The sequence below is a fragment of the Paroedura picta genome, chromosome 1 (genome assembly GCF_049243985.1).
Source record: "Paroedura picta isolate Pp20150507F chromosome 1, Ppicta_v3.0, whole genome shotgun sequence".
NCBI classification, from domain to species: Eukaryota; Metazoa; Chordata; class Lepidosauria; order Squamata; family Gekkonidae; genus Paroedura; species Paroedura picta.
This window is the reverse complement of record NC_135369.1, coordinates 69475066-69499568: the sequence shown is the minus strand read 5'-3', so window position 1 is coordinate 69499568 and position 24503 is coordinate 69475066. Positions and strand designations below refer to the sequence as shown.

Here is a 24503-nt window from a genome sequence, read left to right as displayed (position 1 = left end):
AGTGACACATCATGACAATTAAGGATCTTTGATAGCTCCTTCAAGGATGACCCTCCCAGGTTTAATCTCCTCCTGATTTCTTAGTCACAGTCTCTCTTTTGATTGATGATGGGAATCAAGGATCAGAATAACTTGAACACTTCCAATTTTTTCATTGTCAAACATACTCTGCATTGGACTTTCCTTTTATAGAGCCAGTTTGGTGTAGTGGTTAGGAGTGCGGACTTCTAATCTGGCATGCCAGGTTCGATTCTGTGCTCCCCCACATGCAACCAGCTGGGTGACCTTGGGCTCGCCAAGGCACAGATAAAACTGTTCAGACTGGGCAGTGATATCAGCACTCTCTCAGCCTCACCCACCTCACAGGGTGTCTGTTGTGGGGAGAGGAAAGGGAAGGTGACTGTAAGCTGCTTTGAGCCTCCTTCGGGTAGAGAAAAGCAGCATATAAGAACCAACTCTTCTTCTTCTTCTATATCTGTTCACATAGAAGCTGACTGATATCTGATCTGGTAGTCCTGCCTTTCAGCACTATATCATTTTTCATTTTGGATTGTCATGTCATGGGGCTTTAAAGGTGAGAGATGATCAATAGTGGTTGATCACTGCCTTATCATGTGCAATACTAACCAGGTTTAGCTGAAGCAGCACTGCCTTTGTCCATGACAGATCCTCTGCCAGCGTCACCTTCCACTACTGCTGCTGCCCAGGAACATAAAAACATCCCTTCAAGGATTCCTCTCCCATCATCATTGAAACTGTCCATCCCCTTCTACTGATGTGGCCTCGGTTTCTGAAGGGGATGATGTATCTGGTGTCTCTTCTATGATGATTCCACCCTGAGTGACTCTGCTACATGTTTAGCCTCTTGAAAGAGTCTAATCTCCTTTGGATTTTGCATACAGCTTTCCTGACACACACAAACTCCCTCACCACATTAAGATGTGCATCCAAGAAGGGGTATTATTATATATTTATTGAAATATAGGTAATGCATTTTTTTGCTGAAGCTCCAAAGAGGTATACAATTTTTAAAAAGTGCTACAAAGATAATAACTTATGCAAACCATTGTGCTATTTATTTGTTTAAAATATTTATATTCCATAAACTCTAAGCACATACTTAAAAAATAATCAGTACAACTGTATCAATTCAACTTTGAACCTAGCAATAAAGAATGAATGGCAGCCTAACAATGACTTTAAATACACTAACAGCAACAACAAGGGGCGGTTTGTGTGGTTTTTAGGGGAAGATTTACAGCTACTGTCACTGGGCATCACTGAAGGGAGAAAGGTTGTGGTGCCTTCGAGGAAGCACATCTAGAGGCCGTAGGAGCTCCAGTCACAGTGTGTAAACACATGAGTGCTGAATGGACAGTAGTGACTGGTGTGATTGAGGTAGTTTCCTGGCTGCTAACTACTCATGAGCTGCGTGCCTGTATCATCACACTGCACCCCTGATGCCCCCATTGCTGTCTCCTACTGTTCTCTAGTAAAGGCACCAAATCCTTTCAGTGCAGTTCAGTGATGACTGCTACAGTGGATCACTGGAAGAGTCCTTCCAACAGTCCATCACATGAGCGGCCCCTGAGCAACAGCTAAAGCCAGAAAATTCAAGCAGGAAAAATGCAATAAAAACTATGTAACAGCTGTGTGTAATGGAGCATTAAGAAAGCATTAGAATGAAATCAAAGGTTTTCACCTGGGGCCAAATGCTCTAGATATCAGAAACCAAGAAGGGAATTCCAAAGCCAGGGCACCCCCACTAAAAAGGCCATCTCTCTGCTAGCCATCCTCCTCACTCAGAGGGGGCTGAAGTTTGTGAGACCTTGCATCAGCTGTGAGGCCATGCTGCTTGAAGGGGGTGCTGATTCTGCTGGCCATGCAGCCTGGCTGGCAGCAACAGCGCCTTTACAGCAGAGGTGAGGAGGTCTCCTCGACCTTCCCACTTGGCTGGGGCCACAAGCACATACCTGGGAGGGAGGGGGCAGATGGGGTCCCTGGGAATAGAAGCCCCCCTGTTCCTTATTTGGGATCTGGCCCAAGCTGAGCTGAGAGATGCAAACTAGAAAAGCGAACCTCCCCTTGTAGGAAAGCTGGAGCAGGCAGCACCAGACATCTGGAGTGAGGCAATGGCTGAGGCATGTGCCGGTGGCTGTGGCTGCAGGAGGGGGCAGAGGGAAAGGTTCCAGGTCCCCTTCTCCAGGGTTATTGCCAAGCAAAGGTAGGAGAAAACAGGACATGGCAGCAGGCTGAAACATTGACAGAATCTGTGTATACTTGCTAACACTGCAGGTTGATGGCAGATACTACATACCTTGCTGCTGAAGCTGAGTAGCTGAGCTGGTGTAAGCTGCTTCTCATTGAAGATCCTTCACTGAAGCTGGCTCTGCTGTTATTTGGAACCCTGAGGAGAGAAAGAGTATACAAAATCATGCTGCATTTTAAAATGCTACTGGTATCCTGGGGGGAAAGCCCCAGTAAAATTATCATGCATCCAATTCAGATGATGATACATTTAGGCATACAACCATTCATGGTTTTTTAAGGAATTAATCAATTAAAGAAATCTAGAAAAAAAAAGTAGCCTTCAGCTCATATACCCAGGAGTATGGATGGACATGAACCAGGACATGAACCAAATTTTCCCATGAAAATGCCCTAGTTCATGCCTCCCAAAACCAAGGTTCGGGGTAGGTGCAATAAAATGACTAATCACTCAGTCAGTGATTTATTATGGACCTCAACCAATACCAAAACATACAATAACAATCATAGTTCAAGGTATTAAATATACAGATAAAATGACTAGTGTTTGAGAGACCTTTTCTGCACTAATGCTGTTGCTCTGACCGGAAACCTGGAGTTTGAGCAAGGGCAGGTTACCCTGCCTCTTCTCGGGTCTGTATGGGGAAGTATCCCCCTCCCCCTAGACCCAGTCCGCCCCTTATTAGTGCCTCCAAGCAAGGCAGCTGGGGTGGAGAGTTTCCACCACACTGCAGGGTGCCAGTTTCAATTTTTAAGAACAAGGCATTGTGTTCCAATGCAATATCCCATTCTTAATTTTTTTTTTAAAAATCCCCAAGTGGCTCTGCAGTGCTGCACATTACTGTGGAGCTGTCTGGGGCATTTTTTGTCCCTTCTGGGACACCACAGTCAGAGGAGGAGCTGGGCCTGGATGGCACAACTATTCCTGCTGCATGGGCCTGCTCTGACAGAGGCCCCAATGGCTCCTGGAGTAAGGAAGAATCCACACTCCCTTCTTGCAGGGCAATGGAGGACCCCTGTCAGGCCAGCACTGATATCATCTAGCAGCAGGTGTTAGGAAAGATTTTAGGTAATGCAGTTAGAAGTAAATAACAGAGACTTTTACAGCTTAAACAACAGACAATGGAAACTTCCTGAGACAGAGGACAAGATAATTAGAAATTAGCTTGCCAGCTCAAACCAGAAGATAAGGGGAAGTTAGGCTTTAGCTTAATGCAACTTTAACTAAAAATCACTGAAACAGCTTTAAAAAAGGTCATACTGGCCAATTAAGTATGGCAAAGGAAGGGGTGAAACTTAAAGCACAAATGTATACATCATTTTGGGGAAATGAGGGGCTATTGGGGAAACAGAAATTTAGGATTGTAATGGGATAGTTGAAAGATTGTGAATCCATAGGTCAATTGACCAATGGAGCAGCACTAGGCTGGGCGGGGCCGTCTTAAAATTGGACTGTGCAGGGACACAGACTTTAAAGATCCTTAGGTGTGATCCTGAGGTATCTTCCCATGCTTTGCAAACCATGAGAATAAACCTGCTTATTGCTTTCATAATCTTAACCCCGCAACCAGGCAAGCACTGGCCCAGGCTAGAGTCCTTCTGTGGAAAAGGTCAGAGAGAGCAGAGCCCATAGAATGAGGCTGTATGCTATTGGTACCAGGAGCAAGAGGTGTAATGAGCCAGTCTCTTTGTTTTGCATTTTGAAACTATTTTCTCAGGCTGATGCCTGGATGGCATTCATTTTGGGTTCATTTTGGCCCAAACAGTGCCCATTTGGTGTAGCTGGGTGCCCTTGGTCAAGTCACAGAATGGTTAGAGCTGTTCTCAGAGAGCAGTCCTCTCAGCCTCACCAAGTGTCTGTAGTGGGGATAGGAAGGGAAGGCAATTGTGAACTGCTTGAAACTCCTTAGGGTAGTGAAAAGTGGGCTATAAAAACCAACTCTTCTTCTACACTTCAAACATTGGGGTGATATAAGAAGGGTGATTGTTTTAATGTATAAACCACCCCTCAGTGGGAGGAGTCTGACTGCTAACAGTGTATTTGGATATTCTCCTGATTTGCTTTCAGTTCATGATCTAGCAAGTGATCTAGCAGCAGCAGCAGTGGGGGGAAGGTGGTGGGCACAAGGATCCCACCATTACGGAGGTGTGGAAGAATCCACGTTCCCTTGCTATGAGCCATCTGGCACCCTAATTTGGGCCAAGGCCAGGAGGGAGCCGGGATGGCAGTGATGTTGTATATATGTGGGGATTAGCCCTGCTGCCACCAGCCTGGCCTTCCTGCCCCATGCATAATCGGTCAACGTTTTGGAATGCAGTTTCTTGTGTGAATGCCCTGTATTCACTGTGCATTTGTGTATTCTAACCTCCATCCCAACGACCACTTCCATACACACTGTAGCACAACGACTACCATGTAAATACCTCTTTCAGGCACAACTGCAACTGGATCAGGGCTAATATTTTTAGACATGATATATGCAGCAATGTTTTCTGCCTCCATATAATAATCTAAACAATGATAATAGTGACTGCAATCTTCATTACTAGACTATACCAATACAAAGAGAATCTTCTAATATTCATATGCTGACCCACGAATAACAGAAATACAAGGTTCAAGACAATAAATATAATGCTGATGCACCAGTATAAACCTGCCAAATTAGATACTGTTTCCTGAAAGTACAAAAATCAGGTTGCTATGAAATAAAGTAGCAAGAAGTTTCATAGGGGTAGCCTAGTTACAGAAAACGTGCTGCCTCTGGTTCTTTACAGATCAAATATCAGTATCTTTTGCAGGACAGTGGTAGATTGTCATAATTCCATAAAAGAACCTTTAATCACATTTCATGTGCTCGTCAGTATTTAAAGCAGTAATTTGGTATCTAAATGTATCATGAGCCAAAATGTAACCACTAGATGGCGAGATTTAGGTGCTTTGCATTTGTGTTCAAATTGGTACTTCTTGCAAAGACTTTTCAAAGTGGGAATGGAAAATATTCTTTCTATGCATTTCCTCTTTTACCAGTGTCAGGGGGCAGTCACGACAGCCAAGAAACCATTTCTCCTTGGCTGGAAGAATCACAGGCTTTGACTCTGCCAAGGGGAGAGAGTACCTGCCAACCCAGCTGAGATCAGGAATAAGTCAAAGACCCTCAGCCCTGCACTAAGATCTGATTTATGGTTATGTGGAAGACATCTTTGTCTCTCATCTACAATGTCTCTTCTATTCAACAAATAATGTGCAAAGAAGAGGTCAATAAAGTGCAGTATATTTAATACCTAACATGTTTGTTATCACATGCTTTCTATTTGTTGAACAAATTCCCCTGATGAAAAAAGCATTTCGAATTCCCCTTTATTATTTCATTAAAACACTTATACCCTGTACTTCTCCATCAATGGTGGCTCGAGACATTTTACATATGGTCAGGAGTGTCTTTTGCCAGCTTCAGCTGAATAGCCAGCTGCAGCCATTCCTGGGTATAAAAGATCTGGCCATTGTGGCGCATGCCCCGGTTGCTCCTTCTCAAAAAGTGTAATACAGGAGTGTGGAGTCTCCCAACACAGCTGAGCCATTTGCCATTTGGATACCTGAAGAACATGAAGAGTGGATGTGTACTCATTTGAAGCCCAAATTAGGAGCTTTGTCACCGATTAAAAATATGTATTGAAAATGAGAGAAAAGCACTGGACCTCGTTCTGACAAAGCCCCAGCATTAGAATTATATAAAAAGAATTATTTTCTACTAGAGTCTGTTGCATGATTTCTTTATTCAAACAACCATCATCGTTCCTTTCTTTTGCATTTCACAATTGTTGGTTTGAGTGATCTTCTTTTGGTCTTTTTTTTTTGCAGACCAACTGCTAGAATGCCTGGAGGAAACATCGGTTCTGGATCCATTCCAGTCAGACTTCCATCATGGCCATGGAGTTGATTCTGCTCTCACCCCCCAACCGGCCACGAATGGCCCCCTTCAAACCAGCTGGTTCGCAGTCATTGCCGCTGTTTGCTCCCCAGTCCGAGAGGGCATGGGGAGGCCCGGAGTGGGAGAAGCCCATGTGGCTAGCCCCAGGAGGCACCTCTGCGTTCACAGATGGCCCCCGGGGGGCCTCAGCGTCACCACCCATCACGAACCAGCCACAATTGCTACTGGGTCTCCGGTTACCCCGCACCCGGAGGAAGAGGTCTTGGACCACACAGGGCTGGATCTGAACAAAGATGGCTGGAGTAGTTGTAATGGCCTGTTAACTATTTTAGTTGTTTATTCTTATGATTATGTTGGGTCAACTAATTTTCAAACTTCTATATATGTTATCAAAATTCCTGTTCACAAAAGATATTGAAATTACAGTGATCCACATTCACTGTTATGAAAAATGGTTAGATCCATTTTTAGGAGCAAACTACCAGTTTGATTTTCATAACAATGAGCTTTTTGTGCTCCAGGGATGTGGAACTGAGGGAGAATATCAAGCCAAAGTTCTCATCCTATATAATTATGGGAATGAACAAGTAAGGTGACCGTGTCATTCAGGTTCCATGGCATCCTTGGGAATTGAGAATTCTGTTATTTTATATTCTTAAATGTAAGAAACTAGAAACTTTGGCTCCAAAATGTTAATGCCTCAAACAGGCAAGAGGACAAGAATAAATTTTCAGCTCAGTGGGGTATAAACGTTTGCTGTTCCCCCTCACAATGTCAAGAGCTCCATTACAAATTCTTCATGCATCATATTGAGAACATAGCTGCATAAAATGGGTTTAACAGGCTTAACTCATAATAACACTAAAGTGCCATGAATATCTGAAAAGATCCATGGAGAATTTAAAAGGGTCATTACAAATGTAATGGTATATGTGATATTAAATATCTGAAAATAAAAATATAACTACATAGCCTCCTCTGCATAGAATATCATATTTTATTCATGCTCTTGGTTTTTTATCTTTGACATATATAATATTTATAACACTTAGGCCTCCTAGATGACCTGATAATATAGCATTTGAGGACTAAAATCAACAGTAGAAGAACCTAGCAATCCATGTATTTGCTGAAGTAAGGATCACTCCTTTATGGATGAATTGAAATACTAGCTATCATATAAAAAGCCTGTCACTGAATATTTAATCTCTGGCTGACATTCCATACAATTACCATGTCAAAAATACAGTTATGTGATCAGAGCCATTACTGTGAAACATACTCTTAGAATTATCAACTTGTCAACATTAAATAATTTTTCAAAAATGTATCCAACTTACCTGTTATCTGGGCTGGTTGGAGGCTGGGTTTCAAGAAATAAGGATGAAATCTTTGACGTGCTGACTGAATTAAGCAAAGATAGATTTTCTTCCTGGATGTAAAAAACATAATAGGTAGGATGGGAGTTTCAAAAGTGAACAGCAATGGACTGTCCCTATCTCATTAAAATCAAATGCTGAAGAAATGTAGAATCTTATGGTGTAATTCTAAGTTACAAAGCTTTATCTATTTGCATAACATCTTGATTCCTATAAGATATCTGTAGTCTGAAGTTTCTGATGTATTAGGTTGGGCCGGTCTCTCCAAGTGAATCCAGTTTCTCCAAATAAATCAGGTGTTGGATGAATTTTAGTTTGAAATTTCATAACAGGTTAAAATCCAGGTCATTAAGTCTCTTAGTATGCTAATGATCAGTTGAATGTTAAGATAAATCCAGATGAAAACATCAAAATACCTGTACATTTGTTGCCTCCTCAGACCACCAAACTTCAAAGTCTTTTTGCAGTTTCACCTTTGCTTTTTCCATTAGGAGCTGTAAGTGTTCAATCTCTATCTTCATTCCTTTCAAGCGAGTGAACATTGTTTTGTAACTACAGTTAAGGAAGAGGAGAAAAAATTTACTACACAGTCATAATAATGTTGGCACTTAGGAAGAAATGTCAGGTGTACTTAGTCCTAACCAGATACACATCTACTTTAAATTAAGACATTAAAGATGCTTTATTGATGGAAATTAATTAATTATTACATTTACTAGAAATCAAGCCCACTGTATGCTAAATACAGCGGGTGCTAGCATCATTCCTGGGAGCCCCCCCCCGGCACAGCGGTGCCCCCGGCCCCCTTCCCCTGGGACCCCGGCTGCGGCACGGGGAAAGCTCCTTTCCCAGGCAGGGAAGCCTCGTTTCCCGCCTCCCTCCCTCCCGAGGCCCCAGCTTCCCGGCTGTGAATGGAGCAGGACCGCCACATCTCCGACAAAATCATATCACATGATGAGGGATACGAGGGGTAGTCCATAAACACCTAGTTTTTAAAAATGAAACAAAGTCCTCTGGGCCTGATGAATTGCATCCAAGGGTATTAAAAGAATTTGCAAATGTAATTTCTGAACCTCTTTCCATTATTTTGATGATTCTTGGAAAACAGGTGAAGTGCCAGAAGATTGGAGGCAGGCAAATGCTGTCCCTTTTTAAACACTACAAGCATTGGTTTTTGTTTATATTCATCCTTGGTTATGCCTTCCTCCCAATTCCTAAATGAGTCTTTTTTATTACTCATAGCTTTTTAAAGTTGTTTATGGAGTCATCCTGCTTCTTTAGACTCCTCCCATTTTTCCTTCAGTATTTCACTCTTGGGGAGTTTTTTAAGCTGAGGCTAGATAGCCATCTGACAGAAATACTGATTCTGTAAACTTAGGCAGATTGTGAATGGGTGACAGAGGGGACTGTATTGGTTTTAGGCTCTTGTGGCCTTTTCTTGCATGTCCAGAGAAATGCCAATTGCCATTTTGGTGTCAGGAGGAAAATTTCTTCCAGCCTGAACTGACCAGGGATTCTGGGTTGGGGGGGCATAATTTGGGCATGGAATTGGGGCCACTGTGGGTGGGCAGGTAGTTGTGAGTTTCCTGCATTCTGCAGGGGGTTGGACTAGATGATCCTGGTGATCCCTTTCAACTTTATGATTCTACATCAAACAATATGGCTGCAAGAAATAACTGGAGCAGACCAAGACATTTCAGTGCAATTTCCACAGAACAAAGTAGTAGGCCCATTCTATACTCTGATTTGGAAAAGCCTGCTGCGATCATTCCTTCTCCTAATTCTGACTTTAATCCTGGACATAACTGACTAATATCCAGATTCAGTGAGGACAATAAGCAGATGCAAGCTGGTTTGATATGTGTATACCCTCAGCTGGGAACCACATGCACAAACAGAGCTCTGCTTGCAATTCCTGGCACTGGTCCCTCATATCAGCCTTTCAGAATGTTATTAAATTTGCCCCCAGTTCACATCAGAAACAGCTCTCCCTATAGGCTAGGACTAGTGGCCTAGAAGATTATGGAGTAATGAAAAAGGGCACACACTATAATGGGTTTGTTAGCTATCTAGTTGGATACTATATAGTTAGCTCTCTGTTGAGTTATGACTCATGTAGAGTTCAGAAGAGTTAGCAGTATATATGGAAGCAGTATAGGAAATGTAAAGTTTTAAAAACAAGAGACTGCAACAACCTGATTTTTTCCTCTTCAATTTGTGCTCGAAGTGCTTCTTCTACTGGATCGGGTTCATCCATTTTTTGCGAACTGGCAACAACTGCAAAGTATAATCTGTTTCAGCAATTGTTGTAAAACATAAAGCTAAAGGAAAGCATCTGTTCAGTGGAATTGCCTTATGTGTTGGGCAGAAAGCAATACTATTCATGTTTCTTACAGAGTTCCGATCTTACCATTTGCAGACTTTTAGAAATTTTTAAATGTAATACTGGGTTTGCCTCAGGCCAAGATCAAAATCTAATACTCCATGTAACAATGTACCTAGTTTTCTATCTTGCAAACATACTTTGTAGCTTTGGGATGATGCTTGACAGCTTTGTCATGTATGTGAACTTTAAGACATAATACTCACAGAGATCCCTTCTGAGGTATATTGCAAGGATGGGTTATATGTTGCTTGTCTTCTGTTCCACCTCCCAGATCTCCCCTCCTTGAGCAGTATCACTGCTTGTTTCATGGGGAAAGAGAAAGCTAGGGAAATTACCAAGACTTGGCAACTTTTATATATCCTTCTTTAACAAGCAGCAAGTTATTCTGTTAGTTATTCACCATCCTATTTTTTAGTATTTACATGCTCACTAAGGGATTCAGTGCAATTTCTCAGATGAGATCGTTCCCAAGGTCTTGCATGATTTTCTCAACTTAGTCTGCCTTATGCGTTTTTCTCTTATCCCCAGCCTCACGGTAGATGATAGATATTGTCTTCATTCACTATTCTCCTTTGATGACTGGCCTGACAATGATCATGTCCTTTGCCTCAGCTTCAAGTGCACCTGAAACCTTTTTCAGCAGCCCTCAAGCAAGTTGTAGTCATCTTACAGAGAACATATAGTTGAGCTGATGAAAATAGGGAAACAGGTCTGGAGAGACATAGTTGCAGTTCCTATACCTTCCATGGTATGCCACATCTTTTATATGTAACATATAAACATCGGACTGGGGGTTGGGGACTGCTGATATAGGGGTGTGAGGGTACATGCTTGTACACATCCGTATGCATGGCTGAGGTAAAACAGGCTACATTCATAAGACAGGAATCCAATGTCAAAAAATATTTCATTAACCCTTTATGCTTCATCTGTATAATTGTATTGTCTGTCTCACCTATTAATCTTTTTTCTGACTGATTTTACTATGCAATTTGTTTTCCTAAACTGTTTTGTTGTATTGATTAGATTTATTTGATTGTTCTGAGCTGCCTCAAGCAGGCCTAGAAAAGCAGCAGGAAAAAATGTCCAAAATAAATAAAAGTCATCAACAATATATTCAATGAAAATAAAGTAATGCAAAGAAATTAAGGTAAAGCGGGATGCATAATTATATATAGGAAAGCTTTAATTTTGATATTACATGTTCCTGAAGAGCACCTTCACTCATATAGAAGTCACCATTTACTGAAATCTGAAGATGTTGCCTGGGCTTCTCTCCCTGGGAGATTATATGGCAAAGGTATGACCCGGAAACTTTTCTGTGGTAGAACAACTGAGAAACTGTTACTCTCTGGGATTTCTTTTCTAAAGAGGCTGGATTAAGCTGCTTTGTGAAGGTTTTCAAGAGAAATATTTCTTTTCATATTTACATTTCAGCTGAAAATTAATAAGTTGTTTCACATGCTCTGGAATGGCATTACTCTGCTTTCTATTTTGTATTGTTTAATTCCATTTATATATTGTAAAGAGGTGTTTGGTAAATTGTCTTGGGTGTAGCTCTAGCCTGGAAAAGTGGTTAAATTAAAAGTGTGAGCCAGGTTGCAGTATTCAAATTTCACATATATTGTGGGTTAAAGCACTGCAAAAACAAACATGAAACCATACAAACTGTGTAAACCCATACATGAGTTTTTCATATTAATATTAGTGCAAATAACTCATGGTCATAATGTCATGCAATAAAAAGTGCAGAACAAAAGATATGTAGTACAATACAATTTGTCTTCCATCTCAATCATTCCTTTAGCCAAGAAAATAGATTATAAATCAAACAACCATTGGGTTAAACAACTCTACTCTAGATTTAAGGAAAGGAATTCTGGCTGGAACACCAAGGTATTAATGGCCCCTCTTTGCTTGTCAGCACTTCAGTTAAAACCATTAATCTTTAGTTATAGCACCAAGCAGCTTAAAAAAAGAGAGAGACTGAACCAATTAATTTCACTGAAAGTACATTGGGTCAAGTGTTTTAATACAGGCTAAAAGCCAAGGAGAACACTGCCACATACAGGACTTCCATTCCACATGTTAGCAACATTATCAGGATTAGCCAGAACTAGGAAGACATGCAATGCCCTATTGTGGGGAACTTCTCAAGTTTCACAAAATAATTCAAAATAAATGCAAATCGTATGTGAGTGAACCAAACTGGAAAAAAACAATTATCACTAGAATTATAGAAATATGGCTCTATAAAGTAGAAGAAATAGTGTATTGCAACAGTAGCCAGTTACTGTTTTTTTAGTCACAACCAGCGGGAAAACAGGTTGTGCTAGCTTTATGGTTCAGTCATTAATTCATTACTGATCTGGTTGGACCATTAAATAAAATAAAATAAAATTCTGTAGTGCACTTGAAATACATCTGAAAGAAAAAAAAGTTCTGTATTACTTTTCTGGTGATCTACTGTCATCAACACAAACTGCCTATTTCAGTACCTGATGATGAGTAACAACTGGATGTTACGTGCCATATGTGTCGGTGTGGATGCGTGTAAAGTGACTTCAATTTGCAATCAACTTATGGTGAAGCTGCAGGATTTTCAAGGCAAGAGACATTTAGAGGTGGTTTGCCATTGCCTCTCTTGACTTCTTTGATGGTCTCCCATCCAAATATGAGCTGACCCTGTTCAGTTTCTGAAATCTGACAACATCAGGCTAGCCTGTGTGATCCAATTCAGGGCACACACTATATACAATTCCCTATTTATTTAAACAAAATGCTAAGTTCTTACAGTATTTTAATTCTTTGCAGAACCATCTACTTTTAATCTATGGACAGGATATATCCTCCAGAGTAGTGGTCCGCAACTTCTTGAGGCTGCAGACCGGCGGCGCCGGCGGCGGGGAGGGCGATCGCCCGGTGCGCATGCCACGCATGTGCGGCACCCCCGCGCATGCGCACATACGTGGGAGTGCCATGCATGCACGTTTGCGGCCGCACATGGCGCAAACGCGCATGCGCAGCCCTGCTTCCCTCTCCTCCCCCCTCCTACAAAAAGAAGCTTGCCGGGCTGCAAGCTAATCAGCTGCTTTTGCGGCCAATTTGCTTGCGGCCTGGGAAGTTTCTTACGGGGGGCGGGGAGAGGGAGCCGTGGCCCAGTGTCCGGGAACCGAAATTGGTTGCAGTGCCCAAATTTGAATGCAGTACTCCCAGTGAGGTCTAACTAGAGCAGAATAAAGTGCTAATATCACCTCACGTGATCTGGACACAATATTTATTTTAATACAGCCCAAAATCCCATTTGCCTTTTAAGCTACCAAGTCATGCTGCTGACTCATGTTCCATTAATGATCTACTATGACCCCATATCCTTTTCACATTTACTACTGCCAAGACAAGTCTCACTCATCCTATAGTGATAGATTTGATTTTTCCTACCTAAATGCAGAACTTTACATTTTTCACTATTGAAATTCATTTCAGCCCAGTTTTCTAGACTGTGCAGATGGTCCTGATTCTGTCTTCTGGTGTGTTTGCTACCCCTCCCAGTTAGTATCATCTGCAAATTCAATGAGCACCCCCTCTATTCCTTCATCCAAATCATTTATAAATACATTGAATAATACAGGACCCAGGACAGATTCCTGAGGCACTGCACTCATCTCTCCTTTCCAAGAAGATGATGAACCATTTACAAGAACTCTTTGGGTGTGATCTGTCAACCTGTTCTCAATCCACCAAACAGTAATAGGATCCATACGACATTATACCAGCTTGCCAATACCAATATCATGAGGAACCTTATCAAAAACCTTACTGAAATCAAGGTAAACTATGTACACAGCATTCCCCTGATCTAGCAAAGTAGTGACTTTCTCAAAAAAAGGGAGAAGGTTAGTCTGACATGCCTCACACACTGCAAGAAAGAATGCAAGGCTCACCAGTAGCTCCTGGGCTGGCCCTTTCTCCTTGTCCCTGACCAGCTGCTTGAGCTTCAAAATTAAAGAACAATGGGCCATCCCATAATATTGCCAGTTCAAATACATGGCACGATAGTTAATAGTGGCATGTTTTGGAGATCATTCATTCCTATGTTGCCATAAGTTGGCAGTGTCTTGATGGCACCTAACACACATACAGTGGTAGGTGATGTAAAAGATCAGCCTGGAGAGCTGTTGCCAGTCTCAGCAGATGATACAGGCCTTTATAGACCTATGGTCCAATTCATTGTAAGGCAGCTTGTGTTCATATCTGGAAAACTTTCTTGCTGTTTTGAGTTGCATATATTTATAGAGTTCATGCATCTGCTGCTATAGATCCTAAATGAAAAGGTTCAAGAACTAAATATAACCCAGTATGAACATTGCTATTAAACAATGAATGTCAAATCAGATTGTATAGGTGCAGCATACATCAAAAGTATATTTGTAATCACCAGATGCAATATAGTAAATGAAGCATATTCAATCCATATGCAAGAAGCAAATAAAATAGTGATTTGGGAGGACTTGAGAAAGTAACAGAGTATTCCAGTGGAACTGCTTGGAAGTTCACTTTGTCTAGTGCCCTTGGAATTCTAATAGCATCAATGAAAGGCCCAGATTTTGAATTAAATGCTGCACTCTTTGTGACATTCTTAGAACTATGTTCCATGCTTTACAGATGGATTCCAGATACGAAAAGAATGAAAAAAGTAAAACAAATTCAGAAACCATGTTAGCTGCAATAGGAGCTCTGCTGGAAGGGATCTGAATAAAGTACAGAGATGACAATTTTATAGTGCCTTTCCAAAAGGGTCTTAAAAATCTAAGAATCTAGCCAAAGTGGAGATTTGGAAACCTGTTGTTTTACTAGATACAAAATCATGCTGGGTTAACAAGACAACACAAAACTAGAAACATGCTTGGCTAAAAAACTTATGATATCCGCTCTTCAGACTAACGCCAAACATACAGTCTCCATCCTAAAAAATCTCACTTATTTATGGAAGCATTGTTTGACAGTCATTTCTCCAGATCTTTAATGTAAAACTTTCTGAAGCTTTGTTAATTTCAGTTGAAAGTAGAGTCAATGGCTCCTTTATGGATTATAGCAGTTATGCACCTGAGAGTGCTCCAAAAACTGTCTGGAGAGGTTGCAGAACCTTTGTCCATCATCTAGGATCTCTTGGAGGACTGGAAATGTATCAGAAGACTGGAGGAGAACATATGTTATCCCAATCTTAAAATGGGAAACTACAGGCCTGTGAGTTTGACCTCAAATGCAGGGAAGGTAATGGAGCACATTTTAAATGGGGCAATCTGCAAACATCTGGATGACAATTTGTTGATCCAGGGAAGTCAGCATGGATTTTTCTTCAACAGGTCCTGCCAGACCAACCTGATTTCCTTCTTTGACCAAGTGACACTGATGTTGTTTACCTGCATTTCTGTAAGGCTTTTGACAAGGTTCCCCATGATGTTCTGATGGGTAAACTGGAGGACTGCAGATTGAATTTTCAGATGATTAGGTGGATATGGAATTGGTAAGAAAACTGCACCTAAGGATATCAATGATATTTCATCAGATTGGAAGGAGGTGAGCAGTGATCACAGGGAGGTATGACAGGGCTCAGTACTGGATCAGGTATTTTTCAACATTTTTATCAATGATTTGGATGGATAAGGAGGGGGAGGGACTCTTTATTAAATTTGCAGATGATAACAAACTGGGAGGAATAGTGAACACCCCAGAAGATATAGAGTTAAACTAGATTTGAGCATGCAAATAAGAACAAGATGCAATTCAATGAGGATAAGTGCCGAGTTCTGGGTCATAGAAATGAGAAGCATGCATACTGGATGGGGGATACACTTCTGCGTAGTGTATGTGAATGTGATCTTGGGGTATTTGTGGGCTGTAAGCTAAGTATGAGCAGACAGTGTGATACAGCAGTAAAGAAGGCAAATACAGCCTTGGGCTGTATCAACAGAGATATCACATCAAAATCACAAGATGTCATAGTCCCATTGTATTGGTCAGACCCCACCTGGAGTACTGTGTGCAGTTCTGAAAGCCTCACTTCAAAAAGGATGAAGACAAAATTGAGAGGGTGCAGAGGAGAATGACAAGGATGATCCGGAGCCTGGGGACCAAACCCTATGAGGAAAGATTTAGAGTTTTGGAAATGTTCAGCCTGGAGAAGAGGAGAGGGGGCATCTCTTTAAGTATCTGAGGAGGGCAGGGAACAGTTCCTGTTGGCAGCAGAGGATAGGCCCCACAGTAATGGGTTTAAACTATTTGTAGAATGGCACTGGTTAGTTCATAGGGGGGAATCACAGTCCAAGTATTTCGGCAGTAGAATCAACTGCCTAAGTAGGTTGTAAGCTCCCCCTTATTGGCAGTCTTTCAGCAGCAACTGGACAGATACTTTTCCTGGATGCTTTAGGCTGATTTTGCATAGAGCAAAGAGTTTGAATAGATTATTATTATTATTATTATTATTATTATTATTATTATTATTATTATTATTATTATTATTATTATTATTATTAGATTTATTTCCTGCCACTCCCTTAGGGCTTGTGGCGGGTTACAGCATCCTAAAATCTCCATTAAAAACCCATTAAAAGACAACAATAACATTGCCAACATTACCGGCATGGCGGAGATCAGCAACTCAACTTCCCCCCCTCCCACTACTGGCGGGTGGAGAGGAGGTCCTGATGATATTTACTTCAGGTCCCAAATCCTGTGTGGGGGGGGAGCGTAGATGACCTATATAGCAACCTTCCAATTCTATAAATTTAAAAGATTTCAAATGAATCTAATAAGAAAATTCTTCTAATATGAGGATTTCAAGAAGCCACTAATACTTGGTCAATGCAAAGTCCCAAAACATATCTGGTTTATGAGAGCCACTTTGATGTTGAGAGCCAGTTTGGTATGACAGCCAGTTTGGTGTGAGAGCCAGTAACACTGAGCCAGTTTGTTGTAGCCAGTTTGGTGTAGTTGTTAGGAGTGCGGACTTCTAATCTGGCGAGCCAGGTTCAATTCTGTGTTCCCCCACATACAGCCAGCTGGGTGACCTTGGGCTCGCCACAGCACTGATAAAGCTGTTCTGACCGAGCAGTGATATCAGGGCTCTCTCAGCCTCACCCACCTCACAGGGTGTCTGTTGTGGGGAGAGGAAAGGGAAGGCGACTGTAAGCCACTTTGAGCCTCCTTCGGGTAGAGAAAAGTAGCATATAAGAACCAACTCTTCTTCTTCTTTTATCAATAGGTTAAATTGAGAACATGAATTTTTCCTTGCTAGAGAAGACCAGAGTCTATTTCTGGCATTCCGTTTCCAGAAGGAGTCGACTAGATGGCCCTAGGATCAGGGCTTAAAGATTAATACCAACTCCAATGTTCAGTATCTGTTTCTCAAAGATATGTTGCTTCTAAACATGGAGTTTGCATTTAACTATCACAGCATCTTTTTTTAAAGTCATCTGAACATATGGTCTTGACCACATATTGAAACTTTGCAATATCTCCTGAATGTTTTATCAACCAGCCCCCCCCCCCCCAATATCTCTGTTTGTTTACATATGTGGAAGCAGAATACATAGTGCCTAACATTCTCTGGATCAGAGCTATTCCAAATCTGACCCAAGAACCTGGAATCTATATTTCATAAGATTCCCCTCTTTTCTTTTTTTATGTTCTGGCTTTCATTTACAGCTGCATAAAAACACCACACCATAGTTATTAGATTTTATCACAACCATTTTTTTTTGCAAATGCTGCAGCAGCAACATTCTCAGCACTTGGCTAATCATCAAGTAAAAAAATCATTTACTTAGAGAACAGTATGCTAGTAAGGAGATACTCAAGTTTCACAGATACAGAACTTCAAGGCCCAGGCAAAAAAAATCCCTGTAGACCAATTGCATCCCCTCCTACTTTATTTGTGCCCCACAGTAGACCAGTAGACTTTATCGCCATTATTTGTGACTCTTTCTCATACTAATGGGAATGTCTAAGACCTGCTCAAACTTCTAAAAATACAGGCTGTTGCTCTTCTCCCTCTGGATTCAAAAGTCTGAGATGGAATTGCTGCCCATTTTTTAAATCAATATGGAGACAGGAAAAGCAATTCAGGCTGGTTGGATCAGGTCTTATTCCATCAATCCATCCATTCTTTCACAAATAGTCAGACTTTCTGAAAAGTCCACTCAGTCTGTGAACTGTTTTGTATGCTGTCGCCACTAACCCAACAAAAGAGAATACAGATAAGAGGGTAGGACAGTAGAATAAAGAAACTGAGCTTTAAAAGATTGAAATAAAAATAAACAGGGACTGGGAGATGAGGTTGAAAAGAGATTTGTGAATTAAAGAGAAAAAATGGAGACAACCCCACAGTGCCTGATGCCTGATTCTCACACGTGGCAGATGAGATGATATGCATCTGGAGCAGGATTTCTCAGCCAGGGTTTCATGATACAAATTTGTTAAACATTTATTGGGTTTTATGACCATATATATCAGTGGTCCCCAACCTTTTTATCACTGGGGACCAGTCAATGCTTGACCATTTTACTGAGGGCCGGGGAGGGGGGTAGTCTTTTGCCAAGGGACATCGCCGCCTGAACCCCTGCTCCACTTGCTTTCCCGCCGGCGCCCCTGACATCCCACCACCCACTGGGGGGCATTGCCAGCACCAGCTGCACAGTGCCATGCCGAGGGGGAGCCCCAGCCATGGCAGCCTCTGGAGAGCACCAAAGGTGAGCTGGCGGCAAAGTGGCTGGGCAGCTCCTGAGGCAACAGCCAGGGAGAAGGACGAGGAGGAGCTGCGGCCTGGTACCGACTGATCTACGGACCGATACTGGTCTTTGGACTGGGGGTTGGGGACTGCTGATATATATGGTCATGTCAACCCGCCTGCTCACAAATGGTCAGCAATGGGCCTGAAGGGGATGTGAAGGGGAGAAGCCCAGGGTGGGTATATACACAGCTATGCTTCCCAACCTTGATTGTACCACTTTTGCGGTTTCTCGAAGCCTGAAAAATGTTCAGGGGTTTCTCAATGGTAAAAAAGTTGAGAAAGTTTATCTGGAAGGCAGCACCACATCACATAATAGATAGAAGTTCATATTACTGAGTGTTCCTTCATACAAAAAAAGAAAGCCCTTGTATTTGTCAAAGATACCAGAGAGCAAGGTTCTAGCCCAACTTTCTCTGAACATTATCTTTTATGTGTGTATTTATGGTCGGACATTAAATCATTATTGTGCCAACCTGTAATAAAGTAGTAAAATTTAGGGACAGATTGCTAATTCACTTGCTCTGTGAAAGAATTACACTTAAGAAGAGCCAACACAGATAAAAGAAATATGAATATGCAAGGAAATGCAAAGAAAGAAAGAAGGCTGCCTAAGTGAGACCTGTGGTGGTACAGGGAGAAAGAAAGAAAGAAAAAAAAAGGGGGGGGTTGTCATGTAATGCAGGGAGAAGAGAAAGTGAAAAAAGTGAAGGAAAGGGTTCGAAGAAAAGTAAGAATGCAGAGAGGTCTATGGGATGGTGAAACAGAGCAGATATGTACAGACGTACTTATTTGGGGAGTACAGACAAAAAGTGGGGCAATTGATTAATTAGGATAAGGATTTTAAAAAAATACTGAACTAACTTGGAGATGAGACCAGACCAGTGGTGGAAAATGGGTGGTTGGTATGAATGTGTGCGTGGGAAAATCATATTATAGGATTCAGAGAGATGAAAGTGCTATGGAGAAAAAAGACAGGGAAAAGAGTTAATAAAGAGTTGATTTAAAAAACTGCAACCATAAACATAATTTTCCACAGTTATTATAGTGAAGCTGTCTCTTTGACATCCCTGTTTATATGTTGAATCGGTAAAAGGTATTATTTGTACATGCTTGTTAAAAATTCTCCTGACATGGACAATATGTTTATATCCACAGCAGCCATTCCATTCCATATTAATATGAGAACTGAATGTAGATAAAGCTGAGTGAGCTAATAAAGTATACATATGGCAAGGTGTGTACAGCTCATTGAGATTACAGCAATATTCTCTCAGTGAAAGGCAATACAGTATGAATGATGACTGTCTCCAAGATCTCAGAATTCAGAGTATTGTATTCCTAAAATACTGTAAAACTCTGCAACTAATTGTGTTAATATAAGGTTTTTACTGGACGTAGACAGTTAAAGCAGCTAGAACTGCAGTTCTCAGCTGTGAACATCTGTAAAGAGCTAACAGAATTTGTTATCTTTTGATGCAACATGCTGCAAAAATATCAGCTTTCTCATATTTATTCATGCAATCAAACTGATAGGATAATATGTTTGCTATTGGGGAGAAAATAACCCACACAGTTATTTATTTGCAGCTAACTGAAACTAGTATTTATTTGTCTACTTTTGCCAGGACACATTAACATATGTTATTGTTTCTCTGCCTCAACTGTATCATAAAAAATGTTTCCAGTCTCAGGCTTGATACAAAAGCAATAGTTTTAATGAATAAAATTTACTTTCTATGCCCATTTATTTTTGCTTATATTGCTGTTTTGCAGATTCCTGGCCAATAAACTCATTTTCTGTAACACTGAAGAAATGTGAACCCCAAAAGATTTAAATTAGCCAAGAGAAATTCAAATCCCTCACCCCAAGGCAAATATTTCTGGAATGTTTTTGAGATTCATCCAGAGCTGGTACCAAAACCTTGTTCTACGATTAGTGGAAAATATACGCTCTAAACAAACATCATCTGATCAACCTCCTTTTAGCCCTAGAATTCCAAAAATAAACCCTCAAGGCTGAGCAGTGCCAATTGCTCTGCTCTGAGCTCATGGAAAATAATTTTTCCATAACCAGATGAAAGGCTGTGATACCACTAGAGGTCACTCTAGGAAGTGAGTCAAATGCATATCTATGTTAGTGATGGTAGTTGAGAACTCTCAGCTCACATACAGACAGCAATGGATGACTATTGCTTTCAAACCTGAAACACAAATATTCAAAAAATGATATTGCTCAATAACATTGCAACATGGTTAAAGATCTGAACTACAGAGAGGAAATCAATCCCTGTTCAATTTTCAGTCATGGTATGGCAATCATTGGTTTCATCTGTTTACTCACAACCTCTTTTAGGGTATCATACTCATCTGTTTATTGCATAGGTGTTGCATGTTATTTGTCAGACTTCTCAAGTTCACCAACAAAAATCTGAACAGACTATATTAGTACAATGGAAAGACAGCAACTCTCACATAGGGGTCATCTGTTGACCATGCTACATCCAGGGTAAAAATAGAGGCTTGGCTCTTACCTGAAATTTCAACAGGCAGCATGGTATGTGTGTGATTTTATCTAATTTTCCCCTGTCACAGCAGCCCACCCTTAAATGCTACTCCTTTGGGAACAGGCATGGGAGGGGGAACTGGCAATAAATCTCCCAAGAATATACTAAGCATAATCCAAGACGCAGTGACCAAATATTCCAACTAGAAGTCTTAACTTACATAGCTTTGACCTGTAACAACTCCATCCGAACAAATGAATCTTAGCAGAAAAATCACCTTTTATGTCATTTAAAATAATGTAGGCATCTGCTCTTACAATACAATATATGCAAGTATGCAACCAAGAATACAATTCCATAATTTGTTCAAAGGAATCTAGAAAATAAGCACCCAGCAATATGTGGTACAATGAGGACAATAAGCTGGTTCTTCCATCCTTTTCCGAGGAGCAATAAATACTGCATGCTGTCAATGACAGAAAAGCAGATCAAAAACTTAAAGAGGGGGACACTTAAAATGGTCCATGCACTGAGGCTCAGGGATCTTTCTGGATTCCAAGATGCCCTCAGGGACTACAGAATTCCAAACATAAGTTTTGTTGAGGTTGTAGTAGGAACTTGGAATATGAAGCTCCACAAAGATACTAACAATATTTCTCTTTCTCAACTTCTCCCACCCTTGGAGTGGAAGCCAGCCCCAAGGTTTAGTCCAGAGCTCAGGGAACTAAGGTGGGCTGGCTGGAAGGCATCTAGAAAGATACGGGTGGGAAAGTCATACATCTGACAAAGTAAACTATGGAGCCCACTGAAGACCTATGAAGGGGTGGTGATAGCAGCAAAGAAATGTTATCCCAACTGTTAAGGTATCCTGACAACTCTTGACTCCTAAATCTGAGCCTTCAGTGTTTCAGGAATAGACAATAAGATGCAATACCTTTGCAAAGGTTTTTTTTTTTTTTTTGCTGATAGAATAGGAATATGCTCTCATTTGAACATGACCTGTACAGAAGAAAGACATAATGCTTCATGTGGTTTGCTTATGGACCATTTTGACACAGTTAACATGATGGATGCTAATAGGCTCATGTGTTCTATGAAGGCCACTACTTGTACACTGGATCCTTGTCCATCCTGGCTGCTAAAATCATATAAGAATCACATTATTGAGCCCATTATATCCATCATAAATCAGTTACTAGTTTATAACATTTTCCCTCAGCACCTCAAAAAAGATTGCCTGGCCATTATTTTTAAAAAAAAATACTTATAGAAAAATGGCATGGCCAATTATCACCTAATCTCTAATCTGCCCTTCCTTGGAAAAGAGACTGAGAGAGCAGTAGTAGATCAGCTGCAGGTCTTCTTGGATGGCTCATGTTCTGGACTCTTTTTAATCTGGTTTCAGGCTGGGCTATGGGAAACAGATGGTCCTGGTGGCGTTAGGTCAGTGGTCCCCAACCCCTGTGTTATGTGGGCTGCCACCCCTCCATCAAAGGCTGGCGCACCCGTGTCAACCCTTCCTGACACTCCTGAGCAGACCCTGGCACCAGAGAGAGAAAAGCCAGGTCAAGCCTTGCAAAGCATAATGGGAGAGCAACTAAAACCCACTTCTGGCTCAGAAGCAGGACTTGGAGTTAGGCTTTGTCAGCACACCTGGCAAGTACAGAGAGACAAAGGCACCCCACCCAAGACTCCCCTCCAGCCAGCCAAGCACATTGTCTTGTAAGGGGAACTGGCCACTCTCTTTCAACACCAAATCTAATCCAAGATTTGGTCTTTGTCTTTTCCCTTACCACTATCCCCAGGCACAAGCAATCATCCAGGATTTGCCAGAAATGGGCCATCAGCCCTTCTAGACAGGAAATATTTCTTCATATTCCCAGCAGCTAGTTTCTTTGTCTCAGCAACCTGTTTCTTTGTTGGGACCCGGCTCCAGCCATCAAACTCTTTGTCCAAGCCCTGGACAAGGTAGGATCTGCCCCCTATCACCTCAGGTCACAAATTTCCTTTAAATATTGGGCTCCAACAGCCACAAAGCGCAGTCAGTTTCCAGGCTACAGAAACTCTGTCCGACGCTCGTCTTGGTCCCTCGTCCGTCGCCCCAAATTGCTTCCCTGGACCTCCGGAACTCTGCTCCACCCAGAAGACAGGTAGATATCACTTCCTATCAACCCTTAGTATAGGTTCCTCCCCTATAAGCCTTTTCCTTGTGTGCTAGTGGCTAGGAATGTACATTTCTTTGCTAGAGTACGCATGTGTTGTCTTTTGTCTAATTAGTGTGTGTTAATAAAATCCTTTCATGTTTAGATCATTGTCTGCCTTGGTTCTATCTCAGTGACATAATTACCCAGTAAACTGTGCAATACAAGGTCCCACGTTACGCCACGCTGCCTCTTGCTGGCTCTACTAGCTGATTCCCCACAACTAAATTTAGACACGTGTCCTTACAGACACGCATTTGGCGTAACAGATCTGGTGGATCACGCGGGCAATTGCCCCAGGGCTTTTATTCCGTGGTAAAAGCAGAGGCGCAACTACCTCGGTTTAAAACCTCTGTGACGTAGGGGAAAAGTCTCTGAGTTGAACTAGTGGCTTTTGTTGTGTGAGTGTGTTTGCCAATTGCTGTTGTGTGAATTCTGGGTGGGCTGTTTTCCGTTCCCCTCCTTCCCTTTAGTACTATAAAGCCTGTTGGCCGTGGGCTAAAACGGTGTTCACTTGGAATTTTTGTTGTGGGTTTTGACTGTCGCTCTGTGGGGACCCCACATTGCATCTTTCAGACCCACAGGGTGCCTCCCACCACGGTAGCGTGTGATAGGGAACCCCGCCCTCACACATCTGACCTTCACTAAGGCAGAGCTGAGGTTTGCCCTTTCATGTGCTGTATATACCGTGAATTAGGGCTCCTCTTCCTCCTCTTCTGATCACGAGCTGTAGATACCGTGAATCAGTCGAGGTTTGCAGGTGCTCCTCCTGACTTCGGGCACTCCCGTTAAGTGCAGGGCAAGAAAGGACACCGTGCCAACCCCCCCTTTTGTTTCCTCCTGTTCATGTGCTGTATATACCATGAATCAGGGTTGGTGCAGGCTGTAATCACTCTGCAGAGACAGAGGACACAGGCCTGGTCTTTCTTTTGCTGCATACCGGAGCTCGGTGGCAGGAATCTTTGGGTTAATTCTTAGGTGCGTTGCCTGTAGGATTTCCCCTATCTCTTTGAGTGTTTGGGTAACTGCTGCCATAAGGGAT

The 24503-nt window shown here is 41.7% G+C and overlaps 1 protein-coding gene across 5 annotated transcripts in view; it reads right to left on the bottom strand.

Moving 5' to 3' along the window:
* The window catches only part of KIF6 (kinesin family member 6), a 214631-nt gene that overhangs the window by 8111 nt on the left and 182017 nt on the right, over positions 1–24503 (bottom strand). For all 5 annotated transcript variants that reach the window (XR_013231806.1, XM_077341951.1, XM_077341917.1 and 2 more), the window contains 4 exons: positions 9775–9856; positions 7996–8131; positions 7541–7632; positions 2318–2407 (listed from right to left, as the gene is read on the bottom strand). Coding sequence is in view for 4 of the 5 variants with exons in the window: in XM_077341951.1 (XP_077198066.1) it covers positions 2318–2407; positions 7541–7632; positions 7996–8131; positions 9775–9856 (400 nt within the window). In the remaining variant the exon portion in view is untranslated. The remainder of the gene's footprint in view (positions 1–2317; positions 2408–7540; positions 7633–7995; positions 8132–9774; positions 9857–24503) is intronic.